Genomic DNA, 25,513 nt, shown 5'->3' with positions numbered 1-25,513 from the left:
ACTGAGATTCAAAGTGTTGCTCCAGTATGGACCTGTATAGGTGAAAAATAAATAAATAAAGCCAACAAAACTGCAATTTTAACATAATATAAAGCACACTTGGCAAAAAGTATTAATAAAGCATAGCATACAAACAGAAAAATGAAATGCCACAAAAGATAAAATAAAAATCGAGGTAATTTAAGGTTGGGGTCAAGCATGTCAAAGAATAAAATGAAAAATAACCATAGACTATAAAATGTTCAACAATATCTAAAAATATGAAATGGAGAAAAAGATCTTACAATGAATTTAAAATTGAAATTGGATTAATTTCTTTTAGGTACTACAACAAATAAGAAAAATATTTTTCTGAATACATTAGAAATAACTTGAATTATCTCCTAACTTATGAACCATTCTAAAGCAAGTCCACAATGCATCTAAAGCAAGTAAGCAACACAAAAATAAGTAGAATGTCAAATCCAAAAAGCATTGATGAGCTCGAAGTTCACATAGTTGATATGTGTTGGTTGGGTTTCATGATCTGAGTCTGAAGTATAGAATCTATAAAAAATTTAAAATTCTATTTTATTAGCTATAAAATTCCTCATAAAATTAGTGATCTTTTTTTTAGATTTCATCAGTTGCAGAGAGCCTTCACCGATATCAAATCAGTAATTTATTTTATTAAGTAAAACCCAAATCTCTAAACTCTCAACTACAAATTCCTAACCACCAAACACTTATAAACCTCCAAAATTTACAGAAAAGAAATTCTAATCCAAATCAACAAACACGTTTTTAAGCACAACCTAGATTAGCAAACACAATTTTGGACTAAACCCACAACCTCAAAGTTGGTTTGTAATCCATCAAACCAACTTAGCTATGGGTCTAGGCCTGAATTAGCCAAATAATTTCACAGTGCCAATGCATGTTGGACCCATATTTATGAATCCAAATCCATGAACAATTCACACTCCAGCTGTTCTAATGGAGAATCCAATTGCAGAAAAATATAGCTATCTAGAAAAGTATATCTAATATCAAACTTTCTTGATTTTCAAGAAAACACAGATCTGGATTTTCAAAAAATTTACCTTCTTGATGACCTTGAGATCGAAGATGATGACTTCCCACTGTTACAAAAAAAAAAAACAAAACAAAAATCAGAGGGTGTAAGGATTTTTTAAAAAAGAAGATGAAGAGAAATGTGTGCCATTGAAGAGGGTTTCTTGAAGAAAACCAAGAGAATGGGAGAGAGAGAGGATACCTTAGGTCGTCTCCTACACGAGTTCAACTCAACTTCTTCGTTCTACACCTCTCAAGGGTTTTTGAAATCAGATTTTTGAGGGTTTTTGAAAAAAGAAGAAGAAGAGAAAGATGTGTGAGCTTCAAAAAGAGAAATATGGGTGATGTTGAAGAAGGTTTCTTGAAGAAAACCAAAAGAATGAGAGAGAGAGAGGTCGTCTTCTACTCGAGTTCGAGTTCAAGCTCAAGTTCGAAGTTCGGCTACTTCGTTTCTAGGGTTTCTGAAATCAGGTTAATGTGTTTTATCATTTGGGGTGTATGTAGTAATAAATGGCCTGTAAATATAAATAAAATTTGGAAATTTTGAAAAGAATAAGGGCAAATTTGGAACAAAAATTGAGCTCTCTTCTCTTCCCTCCGAATCTCTCCATTTTTGGAGGGAACAAAATTTTCACTTTTTTCCCTTCCTTTCCCTCCGTTTTTCTTCTCTTCCCTCCCCACTTAACAATCCAAACAGGAGAAAGGGGGCTGTTTTCTCTTCCTTTCCCTTCCTTTCTCTCAATCCAAACACAGCGTTAATGTCACTATTTGGCATTCAAAAACAAGATCTAATGCCACATGAACTAAAAAAATACTTATTTTTTATTGTTAAATTTTAAATTTAAATTTGGGAGTTCAGTAACTATCTATTTTCAAAATCTAGATCAAACCCTTAAAATTTTTATTTTTATTTTTTGCCATCATAGGTTTTCGTGAAATCTATAAGTCTTTAATGTTGGGTTGCTTGGTAATTCATTTGAGCTCATTGATCATTAGTATAATTTGAAATTTTATTAAATTAGTGAGCAAAGTTTTTCTGTTATATAAGTGCAAAAATCTCGGGATTTGTAATTGGAAGAGTAAATCTAGTCATACTACCTTAGCAAGATTTCAAATCTTACTTAGAGTGGTTGAATTTATCTTTTGACAAACAAAAACATGATCCAATTACAAGGGGGTGCAAATGACAATATTCTATGGACTTTAAGAGGAAAAAAACCTTGATAGAGGATAGCTATCACCGTTAAATTTTAATTAAATTTGAGATTTCGATGGGAGATGAGTAGCCATTAATTTTTAAAACCTTGGATCAAAATAAAAAATTAGTTTTCTTTTAAATTTTTTTTTTTTATATTTGATTTTTTCATAGAAATCTAAAAATCTGTGTTGTTGGAATGCGAAATTGATTGACCTCAACACCCTTAGTAAGATTTCAAATCTTACTAAATTAGCAAAAAAAAAAAAAAAACACACTGTACTTACCAATACGATGTCAATGTTACTTAACCGTTTCGAAGAGGCGTAGCCGGTCGGAATCACAAAATAAATTGTTAATATAATAATTATTAAAATTTTAATTTTTTATTAATTTTATTAAAAAATAAGTAAAAAAATTATTTTGCTTTTTAGCTTTTTTTTTTGCTTTTTATGGAGGCAGATAATTATATCAGTCAAGTTAGGCTACCATGACTATCTTGGTAATGATTCAAATCTTGCTAAAAGTCGTTGGCTGCCCACGTTGTCACTCCAACACCACAAAACTAGATATTTTCATGTGTGAGACCTTCGTTTTGGAGACCACATTTTTATTGGTACACGTGGCATACGGGAAACCTTGTTGGCTGCCCACGTTGTCCATCCAATACCACAGACCTTCGTTTTGGAGACCACATTTTTATTGGTCTATGTGGCATCAGAAAACATGATTCAAAATCCAACACGACAGGTCTCCAGATTTTGTGGCCTAGATAAGGTTTTAAAAAAATAAAAAAATTACTAAAGAGGATCATGATGGAGGGATTTCTTTCCAATTAATCCCCAAGTTTCAGGGCATCTCTTCATATTCTAGTTAGTAAAACTTTATTTTCCAAATCAGTCCAGAACCCCATTCACACGTTTCTCACAATTGAATGCCTAACCGTTTGATCTCCTAATTTTCGTCTAAAAAATTGGATTTTCAACATCCCAATAAAATTTTAGAGACTCCATTAAATCGAAAAGGTTTCAAGGGAGAAGAAGTCATTTTCAATGATTTTTTTCAAGCATTTTGAAGACATAAAAACATAATTATTTTTAAAATAAAATAAAAAATTCGTTTATGGATAAAAATTGATCAAAGATGGATCTTTTGGTTTGAAATCATCAAAACAAGTCTTTATCTCAAGTTTTTAGTCAATTTTTCATACATTTTAGTTGGAAAAACTCAGAAATTGAAGATGGATGGTTTTGCTGGTGGTGAGATCGACACTAAATAAAAGTGGTGAGTTCGACGATAAAAATATTGACCTTGACAATAAATAAAAAGTGGTCAGCTCGTCAATAACGAGGGATCATTCAGAAAAGAAAAGCTTACCAAATGGACTATCAGGCTACTGCTCAAAACTTAAGGACCATTTAAAAAGAAATCCCTACATCAGGGTCCCTCAAGTAATTTTTCCTTAAAATAAAAAAAATTAAAGAAAAACTTTTTTCAACTTCATCCTAGGGTTAGAAAATTGACATTCAAAATTTAAGATAAGAATTCAAGAATGAAAAATAACTTTTCTTTTTAAAGTTTCTACAATTTTATGATGAGTCTGACTTGCCTTACAAATTAAGGATTTCACCCTTACTAAGAGTCCTTGGGCTCACCTTGTGGCATCCAAAAACATAATCGATGCTTGAAGATTTGTAGAGGATGAAATGCAAGATTGGGAGTTATGTGGAAGTTCAATAGACATCCATTTTCAAAACCTTGGGTGCATGATAGACCCGGAGGGAAAAAGAGGGACTACAGCAATCTTCAAATAAAACCTAAAAAAAAGGAAAAAAAAGGAGAAAGAAGAAGAAGATATAAAACAAACTTATGGAATCGAGGAATTCGAGGAGAAATATAGGAAAAAAAAGTAGAATCATTCAATTTGGAAACAACGCCTGTGAGAGAGAAGACCTATTTGATGCATTTCAAAGGAGAGAATAATTCATCCACAAAAGGGGACACAGTGTGACCCCTAAGCAATTGGAGGTTCTAGCTGGGGGTTCATATCATCTCTCAAACTATTCATGTTCCATTGGCATAGCTAAATTAGAATAGGATGACTCAGCATCAGGCCATCAGGGATTTCACGCATTCATAAGTAAATGACTAATGCCAACTGAGCCGGCAAGTGATATATCTTTTTGGTTAAAAAGAGCTCTTTATGCTATACACAAAGGGATACTTAGGAAAATGGTACAACATTTAGTCTCACTTTCGGGCGAGGTCTAGCCCAAAAGAATTGTTTTTTGATTTTTTTAATTTAAGTTTTTCATGAAACTTAGAGGGTTGTGGTGTTAGATTGCTACTGCAGTAATCCATTTGTGCAAAATAATCATTGGTAAGGCTTAAAATCTTTACTAAGTAAGGAAAATATTTCTCTTTTGAGATATTCATCCATGTGACATCCTACCATGTTTATGGATGTCCATTATGACGGGGTCTCGGAAATTGTACTCAATTTCATGGGGTAGACTATATATATATTTTTTAAATTAAAAAAATAAAAATAAAATAAATAAATCTTTTTGGCTTCATCCATGACTTTGAAAATGGATGGGCACCAAAATCCCACATTTAAAAAATTAAGATTCAACGAGTTGAGAAATAATTTTTTTTTTCTAATTTCTTTTTTAAAATTTTGTCTTCTACATCCCTGTGGCATCCGACCATGTTTTCGGATGCTACCCTAACCTATTTAGGAAAATGTTTTTCTTTATTTATTGAGCATTATTTAGCTCTTCCACCGAATATGCACAAATAAAGACTAATTCACGCGGGAAAATTCTAGCATCCAATCTTGTACAAGAGTGAAATGCAACAAAAATGAAGAAAAGTTCATGGATGGCCACATTATCTCCATCTTATAGATCCTACAAATTCATTGCAAGGACGTATTTGGTATATAGGGGTAACGGATCAACCATAAAACCTCCTGTTTGATACGAGTCGCAATGAAATTTGATCATAGCACGACCAATCCTAACAGGGAGATCAAGTTGCATGACATAAAGCACACTTAATAACTATGTAACGAAATCCTCTTGTCTCAATGCATTAGGGAAATAATTAATTGTTGGTTTTGTTTCGCTTCCAAGTTGTTTGTAAAAGAAAATCATTTATAAAATATATTAGATAATATTCTTAATGAGGAAATTAATAATATTAATTAATGGTTGATTATGGTTCATACTGAGTATTTCTTTTCAACTTTTGGTCTTTGATTGTGTTCTATATATGAAATCACGTTATGTTTGGATTGAGAGAAATGGATAGAAGAGAAAATAAATTAGTTTATCTCTATTTCTCTTGTCTGGTTTGTTAAGTGGGGAGAGAAGAAGAGAGGAAAAACAGGTGAGTTGTCTTTCTCTAATATGTCTTTGTTCTGCTTTGGTGGCTTATCATTTATTTTTGAGACATGTTTGAACAGTAGAATTTTGTATTTTTATATTTTTGTATTTTTTTTTTTGGTGTGAAAGTGCAAGATTGTATTGATAAATTATTATAATTATAAAAAAGTCAAGGGCATATCCCTTCATATATATATATATATATAGTAGAAACAAAATTTTGGAGGCCAATAATTTCTCTAAAGAGTCATGATAATCTGACTACCCCACGTGGCAAACTCAATCTATTATGATGTGACAAGTTCAGGAATCATAGATCTGTGTTCCTCGAGATACACAGATGCATTTTCCCATAAAAAAGTGCATATCGAGGGAACCATATATCTCAAGGAGCGCATATCTATGGTTCCCAAACTTGTCACGTCAGGTAGTCGATTGAATTTACCATGTGAGGTAGTCAAATTATCATGATTCTTTCTCAAAAATAATGTCTTTGAACTATCTTGGTAAATAAGAAATATTATTGATAACTGCAATATTGTGTCTTCTATAAATGCATTTCTTACCTCCCAATTAATATCCGTCAACATTTTTTCTTATTGTATCCATTCAAAACCCAACAGTCCGAAGAAATTGTGACTCCAGTTGATTCTCTAACCAGACCATCTCCTGGTTTTCCCCTACATGCTCCATTAAGGATGAGAATTCACTTGAAGTAGCTACTTCATGTAGTGTAGGTCTAGTCTCGTCCCTCATTGATACTGAGTTGACTTGCTTGAATCATCTATTTTACAGGAGATAAAACATTTAATTTATTTTAAAATTATTTCTTAATATATGTTTTTATTTAAATAATAACAATATTTATAAATTAACATAGACTAGAATATATAAGTTATTAAAAGTTAATAATTTTATTAAAATATAAAGCACTGGTTGATTCAGCCTAGTTTTATCAACTTGTCCAAGACTTTCAAAATCTCAAACATGTCATCACAGATACTGAATGAGCCAATGTTAAGGACAAATCACGTAGATTTTTATGGCTCGTTCCTGAACAATACCAAGATGACTCCGAAGATGACCAAAATATTTTGGGATCAAATAATTTTTAAAAACATGATCATTATTTTGGGGTTTTAGAGCTCATTCGATAAATAATCTTAAAGTGTGATAAAATGAGTTTTAATGTGTAATAATTTCTAGGGTTTAGAATTACAGAAGATGGGGAATCAAATGTTTAAAAAAATGGACATTCATTAATTCCACTATACTATTATTAGTGATTAATAATGGAAGAATTTCTTCATATTCATAGAGATAGGGGACATAATTCACATGGATATAGTAAGTCTTGCTTGGGCTGCTTTAATGGTAGTCTTTACATTTTCCCTTTCACTCGTAGTATGGGGAAGAAGTGGACTCTAGAGGTACTACTAATTTAATTCAGTTTCAGTATAGTATTGAGTTGAGTAATCAAACTGTATCAATTGTTTCATAGATCGTTCTGCAAAGCGTTTTTAAATAAAAATATCTCCATTTCAAAATTCTACTGGAATCCCGTAAAGTAATGTAAATGTAATAAATTGACTAGTAATATATGAATAATAACCTTTCAATCAAACAAATATTTCAATGATTCCTATATTCATATTGCAATGAGAAACATTTAACCCCCTATTTTATTTGTTTCCCTTTTTATTGTTCAAAGAGGACACTACGTGAAAACTGAAAAATTAGACACAAAAACTTGACGAGCCAAGGTCCACGAATTTTAGAAATTGAATTTTGACAGTTTAGGACCGTCAAAATTCTAGATATTCCTAGATTTGACGGTTTAGAGCTGTCGAATTTCTCCCATCCTTAATTAATTTGACAATTTCGGCCCATCGAAGAAAAAAAAATTTGATAATGAAAAATTCGACCCTTTTGTCCATTGAATTTTATGAAATTTGGCGGCCCAGGACTATCAAATTTGGACTTTTTATCACATTGTGGGAAGTCGTTCTGTTATTACGTAGATACATAGTTTATATAGAATAAATAATAATAAGATCTTAGGATGGACAATTCACATATTGCGCAATATTTATGCTTTATATCAAGTGAGAACCACCTTGTTTTTCAATTAAAAGTCGAATTCAAAAATATTTTTAACTTTTTTAACACATTATTTTTCAACTGTTTTACCAAACAATTTTACTTTTTTTAATGAACATGTGGGAGTTTGAATGTTTTTTGAAACAGTTCCACACTCAACATAGCTACAATCGAGCCTAAGACCATGGTAGGGTAAGGTATATATAGATCAAGATCACGTAATGGAATGGAGGAATAGATTTGTCAAGATGGCGAGTTGACAAATATATAACTTGTACAAATGGACAACTACTTGAATGTGGCCCTTTCACCAAAATTAGACTCAATTGGTCTTTTGCAACAAGTGATGCATGTGACCTATTGAATTATCCTTTAGGTGTACTATTACCATGATACCAGCAGCCACCATGCCTTAATACTTTTTCTATAACAGAAACATGGTTTGGTAGAATTTTAGTTTGATTGCGCCCAACATCCATAAAAGGCATCACATTGGCCTTTTCTAATTCAACCATCAAACACTATAAATAGCTCAAACTTCTTATAAAACTTCTATCAACTAACAACCAATCTCTCTCTCATGGAGAAATACCAGTCTTTGAGTCTTCTTGTCTCTCTTGTTTTGATCAGCTTCTTGGCATCTACAAATGCAACCTATAATGTGGTCGATTTTGGTGCAAAAGCCGATGGTAAAACTGACTCAACCCGAGCATTTCTTGCAGCATGGGCCTCCACATGTGGTTCAACCCGACCCACCAACATTTACGTGCCTCGTGGAAGGTATTTGATCAAACGAGTGATCTTCAAAGGCCCATGCAAGACCAGTACGATTCAATTTCACATCGATGGGACCTTGGTTGCCCCTTCTAATTATTGGGAAGTCGGTAATTTTGGTCACTGGATTTCGTTCTATAAGGTCAGTGGTGTGTCGGTCTCGGGTGGTACCCTAGATGGGCAGGGTGCGGGTTTCTGGTCTTGCAGGGCTGGTGGAAAGAAATGCCCAGATGGAGCAAGAGTAAGTATTGAGCCATAATATATAACACCCTCTAGTATATCTAGAATTAGAAGAAAATATCACACATTTAAAATAAAATAAAAAATTAACAAATATAATTTTTTCCAACCAAATTGAACTATTGTTGGACCATGGTCCAATCAATTTAATTAATTTCCAGTCTCATCAATTCAATTCATTAAAGTTAAAACATGTTTAGTAGCTAATACTATTTAAATGTCAAACTTGGCCTCTAATTAAGACATGTTCACTTCTTACGACCATTAATGCTTGTGTGCTTGTATGCAGTCGTTAACATTCAACCACGCTAGAGACATAGTGATCCAAGGCTTGACATCGATCAACAGCCAGGTCGCTCACATCGCCCTCAACAATTGCAAGAATGTGATGGTGCAAAGTCTCAAGATTTTTGCTCCTGATGATAGTCCAAACACCGATGGCATACATATACAACGTTCAATGGGTGTGATCATCAAGGATACTAATATAAAGACAGGTGATGATTGTATCTCAATTGGCCCTGGAACCACAAACCTCTGGATTGAGCACATCGATTGTGGACCAGGACATGGAATAAGGTGAGCATTTACACAATGCCCCCTCGAAAATTTTGGTTGTTTATGCATATTTAGTTGTTATGGAGATGGATTTAGTACTAATATGAGCAATGTGTGTACCTATGACAGCATTGGCAGTCTAGCTAGGCATGCGGTAGAAGAAGGGGTGCAAAATGTGACAGTTAAAAGAGTTGTTTTCACAGGAAGCGATAATGGATTAAGAATAAAATCATGGGCGAGACCGAGTAACGGGTTTGTGAGAGGAGTCCTTTATCAGAATATTATCATGAAGAATGTTCGAAATCCGATTATAATCGATCAACATTACTGTCCTCACAAAATAGGTTGTCCTGGTCAAGTAAGTTAATTTTTCTTTGACTATGTTTTAGGTGAAAACATGTGTCTATGCTAAATCATTTACTCTTGGAATTTCTTCTCAGGAATCAGGTATAAAAATCAGTCAAGTGATGTACCAAAACATTCAAGGATCATCATTGACACAAATTGCAACGAAGTTTGATTGTAGTGCGACCAATCCTTGCAGGGATATCAAGTTGCATGACATAAAGCTTACTTATAATAATTACCCGGCGAAATCATCCTGTCTCAATGCAAAAGGAAAAACTAGTGGTTTCGTTTTTCCTGCAAGTTGTCTGTGAAAGAAAATCATTTGTTATACGTATAAGATAACATTCATGAGGTTGATTTGGAGTCTATGTGAAAGAAATTCGTTTGTATGGTTAATTAGTATTAAATAAAGATTTCTAATTAAAATTATATTCTATTAGCTAGGTTGATTTGGAGTCGTTATAATGAGTATTTCTTTCTAATTTTTGTCTTTGGTAGTTTTCTATATAAACCCACTTAGGGTTGATGTAACGACTATTCACTTATTAATAAAGGTTGTTTATTTTATTTTTTATGTTGGATTATTGTGTCTGCATTGTACATATGGTAACGTTTAATATACTATCTTTATTCTGCTTTGAAAGTTTATCGTTTAAAATTTATTTGAGCTTTTAAAAAAAAAAATACAACTTTTTTTAAAATTCAATCAAACCAATTAGGTGTTATGATTTTGTTTTGAAGTGATGGAATGCAATCAGTACTAGGAGATCTGCAACTAATCGGCCTCTTTTGGAGTATATTTATTATAATATACAATGCTATTTCTGTATTTTTTTTTTTTTAAGCAAACGAGAGATTGTATTATTGAATTATAAATACGTACACAAAATTAAATGGCATACCTCGTAGAAGCAAGAATTTGGGATCATGATCACATTTGGTTCTCAAAATAACTCCATGATCATGCAATGTGATAAGGGTAGAGTGATCTGAATTCTACCATAAAAGTTGTTGAGTTATTGATAAACTTGTAAAAACTGATGATCATGATCACATTTGGTTCTCTAATCAGGCCCCTTATCCACCAAGGATGAAAGTTTACATTAAATACTTGCCATATTCCAAGCTAATCTATTCGATAAAGTATGCCTAAGTGGAAATTTCAGAATCTCAAATGCAATTTCGATACCCAATCTTTGTCAAATCCCCTTCGCTTTAATTATCATCTATCAAAGTTTCCGAAATTAGTGTGTTTTCCTACATCGTGATATCTGCTTTCCGTGATCAGTCTCAATGTAAATGTTTGTTCCAATTAAAAATTTAGTCCTTAGTAAATGTTTCGTTTGCAGCCTCCAATATATCTTAATTATCCTAACTGATGAATTTCTTGGAGTTTATAGATCCTAAGTCGCCCTCATTGAACTGGTTTTTTGATGATGTGGAATTTTTTGTTGGAGGTTACGCGAAAATTTGAATTATATGAACAAGCGTCTATATGCCAGTTAATTGACACTTTAAAAGACTCAAATTCATTAATCTAAACAAAAAGCCTTTTGTTGGTTATTTTGGGCATTTATGTGGGTCCATCTCATAGGTATGTATATTAGGGCTTGTTTTTAATTTAGAGACTGCAATCTCATTATCTATTTATCCTTATAAATAGGAGTAAAGTAGTGTACGTGAAATACACCAAAAATCAGAAAATCTCTCTATTCCCTCTCCTCTCTAAGTTCTACGAATTTCTGGGTTTCGATTAAAGATCCTACGATTTAAGGTGTGGAAAGCATCATAACTACTTTAGTAACATCGATGTAATGGATATTTAAATTTTCAATATCCAACAATCAGCAAAACGTGGCACAACTAAAAGTTTGGACCTCCACTGCGATTATAAGTACGCTACCTAAATTCCTAACACCCTTTAATACACACACACTAAATTAAATGTAAAATACACGATAAGCATATCATCCATTCAAAAAGATTGTCCTTATTTACTAACCCAATAATATTATTTTAATTTTATTTGTTTATTAATTGAAAAATGTTGTATACATATAAGCAAAAAGACATTTTTAGCCTCAACATTGTTGAGGCAGACCATTAAAGGTAGAATTTAGTTTGATAAAAAACACACGCTTCCTAGCTAAGGATTGGTAAGACTTTCTCAGGATTCATTTTCTTGGGAATGCCTAGGAATTCTTTTCATCTCAGTCGTACATCTCCCATCAAATACAAATCGTTGGGTTCTCATCCCAAAGGTTAGGGAAGAAAAAAAACTCTTGAATAATTGAAAAATGAAAATGAATTTTTTGAAAGACGTGTTTGATTACATGACAACTCACATTGAAATTTTTTTACTTGAAAAATCTAATTTTTGGTCATTTGATTGTAGAGAAAATATTTATTTGTTTCGGGAATCATTTTTTTTCGAAAAGGTGTACAAAATATTATCCTTGCCCACCATGAAAATAACAGTTGTCGTGAATCATGATAATAGATATCAACCATATAAAAATCTACATATAATTTTTTTTTATGTTTCTCATGATTATTAAAAAACCCTTGAAAGTCAAAAATGGACCCTACCACTTCTGAATTAGGCCTAACAAGTGAATATGGTCCTCTCACAGCCCAAGCTTCACTTTCAATAGAAAAAAAATTCAGATCAAAATTGTTAATTATCTCTTGAAATAGGTATTTTATTTTTATTTAAAAATTTTAAGTAAATGAAAATTAATTATATCATCTATGTTTGTCAAAATAAAAAGTATTTCGCTATATATTTTTTCCCACTTTTTTACTTGTTCAATAATACCCTTCAAATTTTATCCTCTCTCCTCTTCTCCCTTATTTTTCAATAATTCTCCTTAGAGTTGTGTTGTAGATGGTGATAAAAACTCATGGTGTCATGCACCTTATCATAGATACTTTTTCACGAGATATGAATAAAAAAAACATCTACGATTATATGCGTGCCACGTCAATTTTTTTAAACTCTTATGCGTCTGATTGCGCCATTCCAGTATTTTCCTTTCCCTTATTGTCTTTCCGCTTCTTTAAACTCTAGTCCTCTTATATTTTTAAAATTTTGAAAATTATTTTCCAACAAATTCCTCAATCAAACATTCCCAATTATTCACCGAAATAAAACTGAAAGGTCCAAATTACCCTTTGTTTTGTCAATGAAAAACTCCTTTGATTTGCTTTGGAGTTTGCGTCCTCTATCATTTGCTTGCCATGTGACACCATCATTTTCGGTTGAATAGTGTCTAGTGTCAGTTAGTGATGGCCGCCACTAAACTCATCCTCAAATTAAAAAGAAACAGGCAGAGAGAGAGAGAGAGAGTAAAAAAAAAAATCTAAATTATTTTCTGAAAATAATTTAGAAAATAAGAATCTAAGATGGACATGTGGGGGCGACTGTGCAGTTTGTTTGTTGTGTTTTGTGATTGTGGTTGCTTTTAAGTGTTTTTGGAGTGAAAGTTGAAATGGGTTTCTTCTGCTTTTGCTTTTCTCTCAATCTGCGTTAGGTTTACTACATATTGGTGGAAAACTAGGTCTGGGTATTTACTTTTAAGATCGGGAATCATGGTTTGTGTACTGGTGGATGGGTTTTGAGGATCACTGATTGTTATTGTTTGAGCTTGGATTACTGGTAAGATTTAGGGTGTTGGGTGGTTGTTTTTTGTTTAATTATTCTCATGAAAAAGGACTGATTTTGAACTCTTATTGTGATAGAAATTGTGTTTTTGAGCTCTGAAAATGTGAATTAGGGTTTTTATTTCCAGATACGGTGAGTTGATTTTGAACTCTAATCGTGACAGAAGTTGTGTTTTTTGAGCTCTGCAAATGTGAATTTGGGTTTTGATCTCCTGATATGGTGAATTGATCTTGAAGTGAGAAAGGGGAAAACATTTGTGAGATTAGAAATAAAAGATTTTGAGTATGAGTTTCTCGATTCAAATCTTGAGAAAAGAGTGGATTTTCAGTGCTGAATCTGGAAAATTAGGATCTTTCTCAGAAAAAGGATTGATTTTGAACTCTTATTGTGACAGAAACTGTGTTTTTTGAGCTCTGAAAATGGGAACTAGGGTTTTCATTTCTTGATATGGTGAATTGATTTTCAACTCTTATTGTGACAGGAATTGTATTTCTTGAGCTCTGAAAATTTGAACTAGGGTTTTGATTTCTTGATATGGTGAATTGATTTTGAACTCTTATTGTGACGGAAATTGTGTTTTTTGAGCTCTGAAATGTGAATTAGGGTTTTGATCTCTTAATATGGCAAATTGATCTTGGATAAAATATTTGAAATTTGAATCAAAGATTTTGAGTATGAGTTTCTAGATTCCTATCTTGAGAGAGGTGGATTTTTAGTGCTGAATCAGGAAAATTAGGTTCTCATGAAAAAAAGATTGATTTTCAACTCTTATTGTGACAGAAATTGTGTTTTTTTGAGCTCTGGAAATGTGAACTAGGGTTTTTATATCTGAATCTAGTGGATTGATTTTGAACTCTTTTTGTGACAGAAATTGTGTTTTTTGAGCCCTGGAAATGTGAACTTTGATCTCTTGATATGGTGAACTGATCTTTGATCAAGAAAGGGTTAAAAAAATCCAAGATCTGAATCAAAGATTTTGACTATGAATTTCTAGATTCAAATCTTGAGAAAATGGTGGATTTTCAGCGTTGAATCGGAAAATTAGAATCTTTCTAGTGTGACTGGCCATGGAGAAACAGAAGAGCTTTCGTTTAATGGAGAAACAGAAGAGTTTCCGCGGAATAATGGAGAAGCAACTGAGTTTTCGTGGCGTGATGGACAAACAAAAGAGCTTTCGAATAGCTATAGAGAAGCAACAGAGCTTTCGCGAGAAGAGGAAGAGCAAAGAGTCTCCTGGAAAGAGGGGTGATACGCCACTTCATATAGCGTCTCGCACAGGGAACTTAGTGAAGGTTAAAGAGATTCTTCAGGACTGCACTGGTGATGATCTGAAGGATTTGCTATCAAAGCAGAATCTTTATGGGGAGACAGCACTATACACTGCAGCTGAGAATGGACACGTCCCCATTGTTAGCGAGCTCTTGAAGCATTTAGATCCTCAAACAGCCTCTATTCCAGCCAATAACAATTTTGATGCGTTCCATGTTGCAGCCAAGCAGGGTCATCATGGTAACAATTGATTCGATCATCAATTTCTTGTGTATTTACTAGTTTTATTTTGCTTCTTTTGTTTCCTTTGTCTTGCATGTTTTGGGTATCATTTACAGTATTACTCAATATTTCTAAGTGGTTGTGATGCCCCTTGAGTTAGAGAGGGATAAGCCTGAGTTGCTTCTCCTTTTATATTTTAACATTTTTGGAAGAAACCCCATAATGTCCTTTTGTTTTTACATATGTAGAAAAAGGCATTGATGATGATAATTGGGATGATATGGGAATATAAAACGAAAACCAATAAGGAGTGTTTTGGTGAAAGTTGAAGGCACCAAGGTGAAAGGAAGGCCGGAAATGATGTGGATTAACCGAAAGGAAGATCCAAGCAAGCGGACTCAAAGAGGGGTCCCAAATTTTAGAGCATAGCTCATGGGGGCACCTCTTTGAGGGAGTGATACTGTAATAGCCAAAGTGGATAGATATGCACTAATAAATATGTTTGAAATGTGCTTTTCTGAGGGAGGGAACAAAGGCATAGACCCAGATAACTTGCTTTGGGCAGAATATACAGCTCTAGATAGAGTAGAATGGGGGGGGGGGGGGGGGGGACTTGTGTTACGGTTACAGAACCCAACATTTGGGCTAATATTTAGATCATAATGATAGTGTGATGATGATTTTTATTTTTTATTTTCAGGAGTATTATTAGAACTTAGACCAGGTCATGTTTATGTATTTTCGATCACAGCTATGATTCATTTAATGTATTTGTTTCCATGTAACCTATCTAAGCCTTGTGTTTCTTCGACATTTTCATGATGGATAACATAAGTGAATGCTATGTTGTTGTTCCTTTGTTTCATGAAGTGATTTTTGATCTGGTTTTGCAGATGTGTTGAAGGAGCTTTTGCATTCTTTTCCTGAATTAGCCATGACCACAGATGCATCCAATTCTACAGCATTACACACGGCTGCAACTCAAGGACACATTGATGTTGTAAATCTTCTTCTAGAGACTGACACAAACCTTGCTAAGATAGCCCGAAATAACGGTAAAACTGTCCTCCACTCTACTGCAAGGATGGGGCACTTGGAAATGGTGAAATCTCTATTAAGTAAGGATCCAAGCGCAGGTTTTAGGAAGGATAAGAAAGGTCAGACTCCATTGCACATGGCAGTGAAAGGGAAAAAGGTAGATGTTGTGCTTGAATTGCTTAAACCTGACCCTGTGGCTATCAGTTTGGAAGATAATAAAGGAAACACAGCATTGCATGTTGCAACAATCAAGGGCCGCACTCAGGTGGGTCTCACTTTTTTGTCTCATTCTTAATTGTTTATATATATAAAGAGTCGTGACCTCAAGCTGGAACCTCATATCGCACTTCATGACGTGAAAGTGAATAGGAACCATAGATGCTTTTTCATCGAGATACGAGTGAAAAAGCATCTAAGGTTCCTATCCACTTTCACGTCATGATGTGAGATAAGGTTCCAGCTTGAGGTCACTTCAGCAATATTCAAAAAAAAAATTCTCTTAAATTATTGTTTGAGAAGTAGACATTTTCATTGAATTAATTCAAGCTTTTATACAAGACTAGAATTATGAAGTACCTATTCTCTCATTCAACATGTTGATCATGCCAAGAATTGCTATATGGTGTACTATGGGCCCACTGATCCCATGAATGTTTGGGCTACTCATTTGTGAATCAACACCTCAAAAATCAACTTGATAGGTAACTCCTAGCTGTTGCATTTGCACATTTTTCATGGTCTTCATGAACACCATCAGTTAAAAAGCATCAATGGTCATGACGAAAAACATGCTCCAATCCAATGGCTAGGAATCACCAATCAGATTCATTCTTAGTGTGTAGATTCCCCAAGGGGTGGGCAAAACATTTATGGTGTCAGTGGGCCTGAAGGGTGTGCCATATGTGAAGATTTAGCATGACCGACACACTCAACAGATATTTATGACCAACACCTAATGTTTATTTTCTCTGATGATGTTTCAAAAAAGGTACCCTACAAGTATATTTTGTTTTGTTTACCTACAAAAGAACAAGTAGGTTTATCTTGAGCCGATGTTAATTGGCCATTTCAAGTGAAACGAGCTTTGTTTTTTTCTATTTTATCGTCTTTGAAATGTAAGGATAATCGTCTATGTACTTACCATATATAGACTCAACTTGACCAAATTAGAACAATTTTTGAGTTAACTGAGAATTTGACTCATCGCTCATCTATGATGAATCTATTATCACTACTAAAATGGCTTTATATAATTCCAGATAATCCGCTGTTTATTATCAATCGAAGGTATTAATATCAATGCAATTAACAAAGCTGGGGAGAGCCCACTCGATATTGCAGAGAAATCTGAAAAACCAGAGATTGCTTCCATTATAAGAGAAGCAGGGGGTGCCGTTGGTAGGGACCAAGCAAACCCTCCAAATCCGGCGAAGCAACTGAAGCAAACGGTTAGTGACATAAAACATGATGTCCATTCCCAACTACAACAGACCCGTCAGACCAAGGAACGGGTACATAAGATCGCAAAGAGGCTACAGAAGCTCCACAGTAGTGGTCTCAATAATGCAATAAACTCGGCCACAGTTGTTGCTGTTCTTATTGCGACCGTTGCCTTTGCTGCCATCTTTACCGTACCCGGCCAGTATGTTGAGGATAAGACCGATGGTTTCACTCTTGGGCAAGCTTATATTGCAAACAATGCAGCATTCATCATCTTCTTTGTGTTTGATTCTGTGGCGCTCTTCATATCCTTGGCCGTAGTCGTAGTTCAGACATCCATTGTCGTGATCGAGCAGAAAGCAAAGAAGCAACTCATGTTTGTGATCAACAAGCTTATGTGGTTGGCTTGTCTTTTCATATCAGTGGCTTTCATCTCTCTCACGTATGTAGTGGTGGGTCACCATGCCCGTTGGTTGGCTGTGTATGCTACGGTGATCGGTGGATTGATCATGCTGACTACCCTCGGTTCTATGTGTTATTTTGTCATTATGAATAGAATTGACGAGTCCAACAAGAGGAACATAAGGAGAGGGTCTGGTAGTCAGTCCCGTTCATTCTCTATGTCTATGGTTTCGGATCCTGAGTTGTTGAACAACGAACATAAGAGGATGTATGCAGTTTAGGTTAATTCATTATGATCTCACAATCCCCAGTCGTAGCTCCCGCTCTAGTGACATATGGTTAGGCCTATTAACTTGAGCCGAGGTGTAAAATAAGTTCATAGGACAGAGAGATGAAATGGGTATTCAGGTTGAGAAACACTTGGAGATGATATCAGGTAATCTACTCTGATCTTGGTTACTTGAATTGAAATTGTGGGAGAGACTGGGCATGAAAATGGGACTTTGTTTTGTTGTTTTTGTGTTATATTATGAGGTTAAATGTAAAACAGGCCTAAACCCTGAATCTGATCCATGGAGCCATTCCAGAGGACAATGATGTTAAATGTAAGACAGGCCTGAACCCTGAATCTTATTCATCGAGCCATTCATGAGGACAATTATACCAAGATTCCTAACTCTGAGTGTGTAATTACTACTAGTTGTGTCCACTGGCACTCGTATCAGTGAGTGTACACAGAATCGAATACATCGGATCTGCAAATATCAAAATAACATATAATGTTTTATGTTTGTTTATCATTGATGTTCCCCTATTATTTTCTATTTCCCTATCATTTGCATTGATCCAAAAATGCAAATTTTCTTATGAATCTTGATTTAGTAACTGTGAACATTTCCGTAGACTTCAGATGCATCATCCTTTCTTGTGGCCACTGATTCATAAATAAAATTGCTCAACAAATTGTGTAAAATTTTCTGGTTTTTAAACGTAGTTGTATTGATGAAGGTTATATTGGAACCAATTGAAGGCAGATATTTATTTAAAGAAAATGATATTTTTCATGTCTCGTTTAATTTTCTGATCGTAAATTCTTTTCATCATTATTTTCAATATTCCCCAATTAGTCGAACTATCAGATCTATAGGATGGCCAAGAAATCCGTCTCACTAACAAACTTCACTTGTTCATAGAATAATTTCTACTTGTGACAAAATCTCCTTCACCTAAGATAGACTCATCATCAACCACCCTATTGACTTTCGTAGATAAAATATTATTTCAATTAAATTACATATGTTCATCTAGAAGCAACGACATTTAATGCTCTAATATAATAAATAACTCGATTATGTGAGCATGACCAATGATTTACATGTATTACGATGATTTCAGCGATCTATTGTTAGATCGAGTGGGTCTGGGGTGTCAATGAGTTGGGTTCGTTCTGGTTCGGTTCCTAAAGAAATCAGAATTGAAATGTTATATTCAATTGATTTGGATTCTTATAAATTTTCGTGCTAAAATTAACTAAATTGGAATCAAAATCATTAAAAAATTTGTTTGCTTCTTGAGTTCTATCAGTTTTGGTTTTCAATCGATTTGATTCCAAGAGACCCAATAAGAATCGAATTCAATAAAATGAGGTTCAGATTCTGGGTTTTGACTGCAATTCTGTTAAATGGGTACACATTAACACTCCTATGATACAAAAATTAACAGTTAAAATCTTAACCTATAGATGAATCGAGTTGAATGCTGGGTATGGTGAAGAAAGGACACGATAAGTTTGACAGAAATTTGATATTCCGTAACGAATGGAAGGTTGCCCCGGAAAAAACATGTCAAATGCCACTCAACAAAACCCGAAGACAAACTTAATATCGGCCGAAACGAACTGCGTATCGGCCTCTTTTTAAAGCACCTAACAAAGAACAGAAATCTTATCCAGGAGAGAGTTTATGAACCCCTTTGTCCACTCGTTCTCCATTACATGGAGTCTCTTACTGTGAGCCTTTCATCTCTCCCACCAATCCAAAACAACCCTAAAACCCTCAAAACCACCTCCAAAACCACTTATGTTCTACCAAATCTCCTCAAAAAGAGCTCTTGCGGCTCCAAATTTGCCTCTCAAGTTTACCGAAATTCCTTCAAGACCCCTGAAACCACCTTATGTGTTTCTAATTCTCCCTCAAACCAGATTACAATTGTCCAACCTGTTTCGAATTTCCTCCAAAACCACTTTTCAATCCGAAAAACCGCTTCTTTTCTGAAAATTAATACTACCCATCCCTCAACTCGCTTAAAAAATCACAATTCAATCCACAGAATGGTTTCTTTGCTCAAAATTTCGGCTACCCATTTGTCAAATCCACTCCAAAATCACGTTTTGATCCTCAAAATTGCTTCTTGCATGCGAGATTATCTTAAACTTCAACTTTCCTTTGCGTTAATGGCGGTGGTTTCAGCTCCATTCCCCTCCATTGCCTCTGAAATCAATATGTCCAGTGAGCAAATCTCAGATAAAATTAATATCGAATCAATTCTAATTTCAATCGATGACTTCTTTAACCGGAATCCTTTTTTCGTTTCTGGGGTTACTTTCATTTGGCTCATTGCGATCCCTCTTACAGAAGAATATCTGAAGAAATTCAAATTCATTTCTGCCATTGATGCCTTCAGGAAGCTCCGGGATGACCCAAATTCACAACTTTTGGATATTAGGGATAAGAAGAGTTTGGCCTATTTGTGTTCTCCCAATTTGAAGATTTTGAATAAGAGTGTGGTACAGGTTCACTTCTCCGAAGGAGAAGAAGAAGAGTTTGTGAAGAAGGTGTTGGAGAATTTCAGGGATCCTGGAAACACCACTCTATGTGTTCTTGACAAGTGAGTATCACTTTTTAATAATTCATGACTTTTTGCTATGCTGAAGTAGTGATTTGCATATTTATGTTAAAATGTATTATTTATTGTAATTGAGGGAACGATGATATTGCATTTGAAGATAAAATCTTTGAAGGGTGATTCCTTGGAGTCCCATTGGCATCTTAGTCCACTCTAACCCAAAGACCTTAATGTCAAAAATGTAGAACGTATTTGCATCTTTATGTTATAATTTAATGTGTATTAGAATCGAGGGAACGATGATATTGCATTTGAAAATAAAATCCTTTAAGGGTGATTTCATGGAGTCCCATTGACATCTTAATCCACTCAAACACAAAGGCCTTATTGTCGAGAATGATGTCGTGATTTTCTTCATCCTTTCCCTTGAAAACTCTGCTATTCCTTTCATTTCAAAGGCCCCAGACGAGCCGCACATCAGAAGAAACCTCCATAATCGTTAAGATGGTTTGGATCCTCCAATCTCATAGGTGGGAACTCATCAACTATCTTGAGCATTTTACATGTGTGCCACGTATATGGATCAGGTAGGATTCATAGACCTCTGTGTTTGACTCATGGTAATCTTCCCTTTTGATTAACTATCAAGGAAATAAAATTGGAATCATTGGAGGAATTTGGTCCCTTTTTTTTTCACTATGAAAGGCACTAATTCCATGCTTCTGCGTCTCTATGTAGTTCCACAAGGCTCTTGTGTTCTTTTTTTTCCCCTTTTCCCCAAGTATACGAATTTTCTTCCTTCAAATATGAATAATTTGACAACTCGACTTTGATTCTAATTACACTTTTGGAAAGTGATGAGAGTTTAACTCAAGTACTACTTTTTTGCCGTGTAAGGTAGCTTTGATGGTAGTTCCATGAAAGTGTCAGAGTTATTGTTCAAGAATGGCTTCAAAGAAGCTTATGCAATCAAGGGGGGCCTCAGAGGCAAGGATGGGTGGCAGGTATTCTTATCTTCTCTCTTTATATGTGTAACATATCCTTTATTAAATGGATACTTGAACCTGGACAACCATCAGTTGAGCTTCACCTCAAGTCCCCAACCTTTTTTAGTTATGGCTGACATGCAGGGGTTCTGGACCCACCATTACATGGTCCCCCATGTTGGGTTATATCTCTAGGCCAAAATTTCAATCCTAGTCATCTAATTCTTTCACATTCTTTGGAGTTTGGGCAATTAGAACTTGTATGAATATCGTTATTGTAGAGTGGAGTGGTGAACCTGATAATAGTGCAATACATATTGTCATGGATATCGATAAATATTATATCACATCATATGCTAAATTATATATTGTAATGCGTGCCTCAAAAAAAAAAAAAGCACATCAAATTATTAGTTACGATTTGAAGTATCATGGTGAGAACTCTATGGATCTTGTTCCTTGATTTCATTTGACCAAAGTTTTGGGATAAGGCTTTGATGATGATGACGAACCAACACTTCAAACATAACAGCTGTTATAAAATTTTATTCTGTTATATAACATATATTTTTTGTTATTTTATTATTTTCTCAAAATAATGTAATTGATCCAAAATAAATAAATTAATAAAACCACAGTGCTGATGGCCATTGTAACTGCTATGACCGTAAACAACGTTCAATATCCCTACCCTCTATTTTTCGCTATTTTAGCTTGATTTTGAGTTTTCAGAACTTGCTTACCTATGGTGGATGAGAAAGAAAGGGAACTAAGGTGTTTGTTTTTGTTTTTTTGCTTAACATTCAGGCAATACAGGAAACCCTTCTGCCACCATCTGTTCATGTTTTCCCTGGGAAGCGTAAAACATCAAAATTAGTTGAGAGGGATGGAAAAGGATTAAGCAGTCTGACTGAAGAAAATGGTCAGACTTCGTCTTCTACAAATGTCCCTGCAAATAAAGGGAAAGGAGTGGCAAATGGATATGTCAATTCGATTGGACCTACTTCACAAGGAAATCTTGGTTCAATTAGACCTTTGTCGCCATATCCAAATGTATGTTTTTTCCCCCCCTGAATCATAACCAAAACTATACTGCTCTTTGACTTCTATTATGTTTATTTGAATTCGTGCATCTCTTCCAATGTTTTAAGAACCAAACTGATGGCTGGGCTGAAAACTTATTAAATTGGTTGGACCATGGTTAGACCTTGGTCAAATTTGGTTGGACTGATTTGCATCTTAAAGAATTTTAAAATATCTGTAATTAGATTAGTAGGGAACTAAACAAACCTTTGATCATATAATATATATTTTTTTACCTTTTATTTGTTTTTTTTTTTTTTGTAACTTACATTTCAAAACCGAGTTTCGATAATCTCTTCAATAGACATCCACATTCATTTAAATTGATTCTTTTTCTCCCAAAATTACCTTCTCCCATTTGCATAAAAGGATTTGGTGTTAAAGAATCTTTCCATTATGGACACCATATTTTTTCCCCAAAAATCTTTACTCCTGAGTTTTTTTTTCCCCAAAATTTTTTGTATTTTATATCGGTTCACAAAAACTGGGTTTATTCAATTCAATGGTTAAGTGGTCAGACCTGGTTGGGCCACCGGGTTTGGTACAGTATTTTAAACACTGATCTGAGATCTCTCCTCTATAGGAGTGCCCACCTGTGGTGACTACTGCTGCTTTGTGTTATGTAAGAGAGAGACTTGTATTCATGCATATTTAATTACGGTAAATGTAAGCATGTACATAAATCCATGTTGCCATGATATACATATGTGAATGTGCACATGCATGAATGCATACATAAATTCATTTAATATCCATGCATACGTACCAGTTTGTTGAAGAATGCATAGCATAATCATATTCATACTACCCCAAATAGATGGGATCAGGAGCCAATGATGATGGTCACGATGATCATTAGCATGATGTGCATGCACATCATGGTAGTGCATGTTCTCTTGCAAGATTTTATGTCTTATAATGGGGAGGAAAGATGTCCATGGTTTATGATAAGATGTCATACCCATACTTACCAAAACAAAAATATATTTATACACATGCATGCATGTGCATATGGATGTTGTTTATAATAGGGATAAGGTGTATGCATTATAATAATGCATATACCTTATCTCTATTATAAAGTATACACTTTATCTCTATTAGTTTATTCATTCCTGTTTGCTTAATATTTGATTGGGTGTGGATGCAGTACCCAGATATGAAGCCACCTTCTTCTCCGACTCCATCAAAGCCTCGAAACTGAACCTGGAAGATCCATTGGTTTTTGTTGGATTGCCTCAAGAAATCACTGACATCATCCCAAGTCCAGGAAAAAAGGCAATTTTTGTTCCATAGATTGATTAACTAGTTTCAAAATTTTTATTTGTTTACTAGTGAGGATAGAGGAGAGTTTGTGGAGAAAATGGAATTTTAATACAGGATTGGCATGAGTATTGCTTGTCTAGTCTTTATGAGGAAATTGAATGTAATGTGTTACGTGGATATTTCTCCTATGACATGCCAAGATAGATACCCCTATTGTCAACTCCACACATATGCACTTTTACATTATAGGATTTAGGTGTGGAATCGAAAAGGGTTCCATCTTAGGGACATGTTATCATCTGGTTAGACTGAATGTCTTGGCTTGTTATAAGAGATTCGTTCTCTCAAAGAAGTGAAGAAATGAGTGTTGGCTCTTGAGCAAATACAACCATCACCACTTGTGTAAAAGAAGATGAGAGGTACATGCATGAGAGGCTTTTATGGGCACATGCATTCAGTAAGATCTCTCACTTTCGAAGGGTGCCAATTTAGCTAAGACAGTGTTTGTTTGCGCTATTTTTCAGCGTTTATTGCTGAAAAAAATTAAATTCAGCGCTTTTTGTGAAAATAGCGCGTTTGTTTACTCTATATTTTCAGCGTTTATTGCTGAAAATAAGTGAAAAAAATTCAACACTATTTTGATGCTGAAAAAAAGTGCTGAAGCGGTAAGCACTTCGCTTTTTTCGACACGAACAAGTATGCCCTTCGTTTTTTTGAGCATGGACAAGTATGCCCTTATTCTTAAAAGGATATTACTTCTTATATCCCATGGATAAGTATATAAGCACCCCACAAATTAATAAACCACAACCATGACTAAATGATTTTGTCTTATATGGGTTAAAAGTTTTGGAATGAGTGATTTTTGGTGAGGATGATCTCCTCATTAGTAGATAAGCACCCCACAAATTAATAAACCCACCATGACTAAATTATTTTGTCTTATATGGGTTAAAAGTTTTGGAATGAGTTGATTTTTGGTGAGGATGATCTCCTCATTAGTATATAAGCACCCCACAAATTATAAACCCACACCATAGCTAAATTATTTTGTCTTGTATGAGTTGAAAAGGTTTGGAATAAGTTGATTTTTGATGAGGATGAATCTCTACAATCACCAAAAAAATTAGAACATTCTGAAACTTCCAACCCTATCAAAACAAGTTCAAGAACCGTAAATCGTCCCTTTTTTTTTTTTGAAAACTATTTTTGACGAGTTAGAAGTTTCAAAATGGATTGATTTTTGGTGATGATGACTCTATACCAATATGATCATCCTCCTAAAAATTTTTTCATTCCAATACTTTAAACTCATATAAAACAAAAAAAATTGGCTATAGTGGTGGGTTGCCCTTATTAATTCATAGGGTGCTTTTATAATTACACATCCGTCATTTCCATCAAAATTATTCATCCAAATTAAGTTATTGTAATGTTGATTTCAAAAATTTGGTGACTTGTATGACATTATTATTTTTAATTTGAAATTTGTGGGCTTTTACAAAAAAAAAGGATTATTTATAAATTGAAGATTTGAGTATTAATTATTAATTAAAAATGAATTATATTTTTAATTTTATAAGAAATAATATATTTTATTGTGTTTGATAAAAAATAGGCATTTGAAACATGTAAACAATGT

At 34.2% G+C, this 25,513-nt stretch overlaps 3 protein-coding genes across 5 annotated transcripts; all 3 read left to right on the top strand.

The window, feature by feature from the left end:
- The first annotated feature begins 8,303 nt into the window (after window positions 1–8,303).
- On the top strand, window positions 8,304–10,229 carry LOC147403205 (polygalacturonase-like). The gene is made up of 4 exons (XM_086437633.1): window positions 8,304–8,752; window positions 9,041–9,330; window positions 9,439–9,667; window positions 9,750–10,229. The coding sequence occupies exons 1-4, from the start codon at window positions 8,318–8,320 to the stop codon at window positions 9,966–9,968; spliced, it is 1,173 nt and encodes a 390-aa protein (XP_086293759.1). The 5' UTR covers window positions 8,304–8,317; the 3' UTR covers window positions 9,969–10,229.
- A 2,759-nt stretch (window positions 10,230–12,988) lies between these two features.
- LOC147403204 (Ankyrin repeat family protein) lies at window positions 12,989–18,489 on the top strand. 3 transcript variants are annotated; one of them, XM_086438699.1, is made up of 4 exons: window positions 12,989–13,315; window positions 14,316–14,830; window positions 15,706–16,115; window positions 17,110–18,489. In XM_086438699.1, exons 2-4 carry the CDS (start codon window positions 14,389–14,391, stop codon window positions 17,971–17,973), a joined length of 1,716 nt encoding a protein of 571 aa, XP_086294825.1. In that variant the 5' UTR covers window positions 12,989–13,315; window positions 14,316–14,388; the 3' UTR covers window positions 17,974–18,489. The 3 variants fall into 3 exon arrangements, with proteins under 3 accessions (XP_086294825.1, XP_086294823.1, XP_086294824.1); XM_086438697.1 differs by having other exon boundaries at window positions 14,190–14,830; XM_086438698.1 differs by lacking the exon at window positions 12,989–13,315 and having other exon boundaries at window positions 14,102–14,830.
- Window positions 18,490–19,614: 1,125 nt separating this feature from the next.
- LOC147403203 (Rhodanese/Cell cycle control phosphatase superfamily protein) lies at window positions 19,615–24,048 on the top strand. Its single transcript, XM_086438700.1, has 4 exons — window positions 19,615–20,578; window positions 21,438–21,540; window positions 22,330–22,575; window positions 23,756–24,048. Exons 1-4 carry the CDS (start codon window positions 19,686–19,688, stop codon window positions 23,807–23,809), a joined length of 1,296 nt encoding a protein of 431 aa, XP_086294826.1. The 5' UTR covers window positions 19,615–19,685; the 3' UTR covers window positions 23,810–24,048.
- The last annotated feature ends 1,465 nt before the right edge of the window (window positions 24,049–25,513 follow it).

Source organism: Akebia trifoliata, chromosome 4 (genome assembly GCF_017979445.1).
Source record: "Akebia trifoliata isolate Shusen 1 chromosome 4, ASM1797944v1, whole genome shotgun sequence".
Classification (NCBI taxonomy): Eukaryota; Viridiplantae; Streptophyta; class Magnoliopsida; order Ranunculales; family Lardizabalaceae; genus Akebia; species Akebia trifoliata.
The sequence above is the reverse complement of the archived record's forward strand: the minus strand, read 5'-3'. Positions and strand labels throughout refer to the sequence as shown.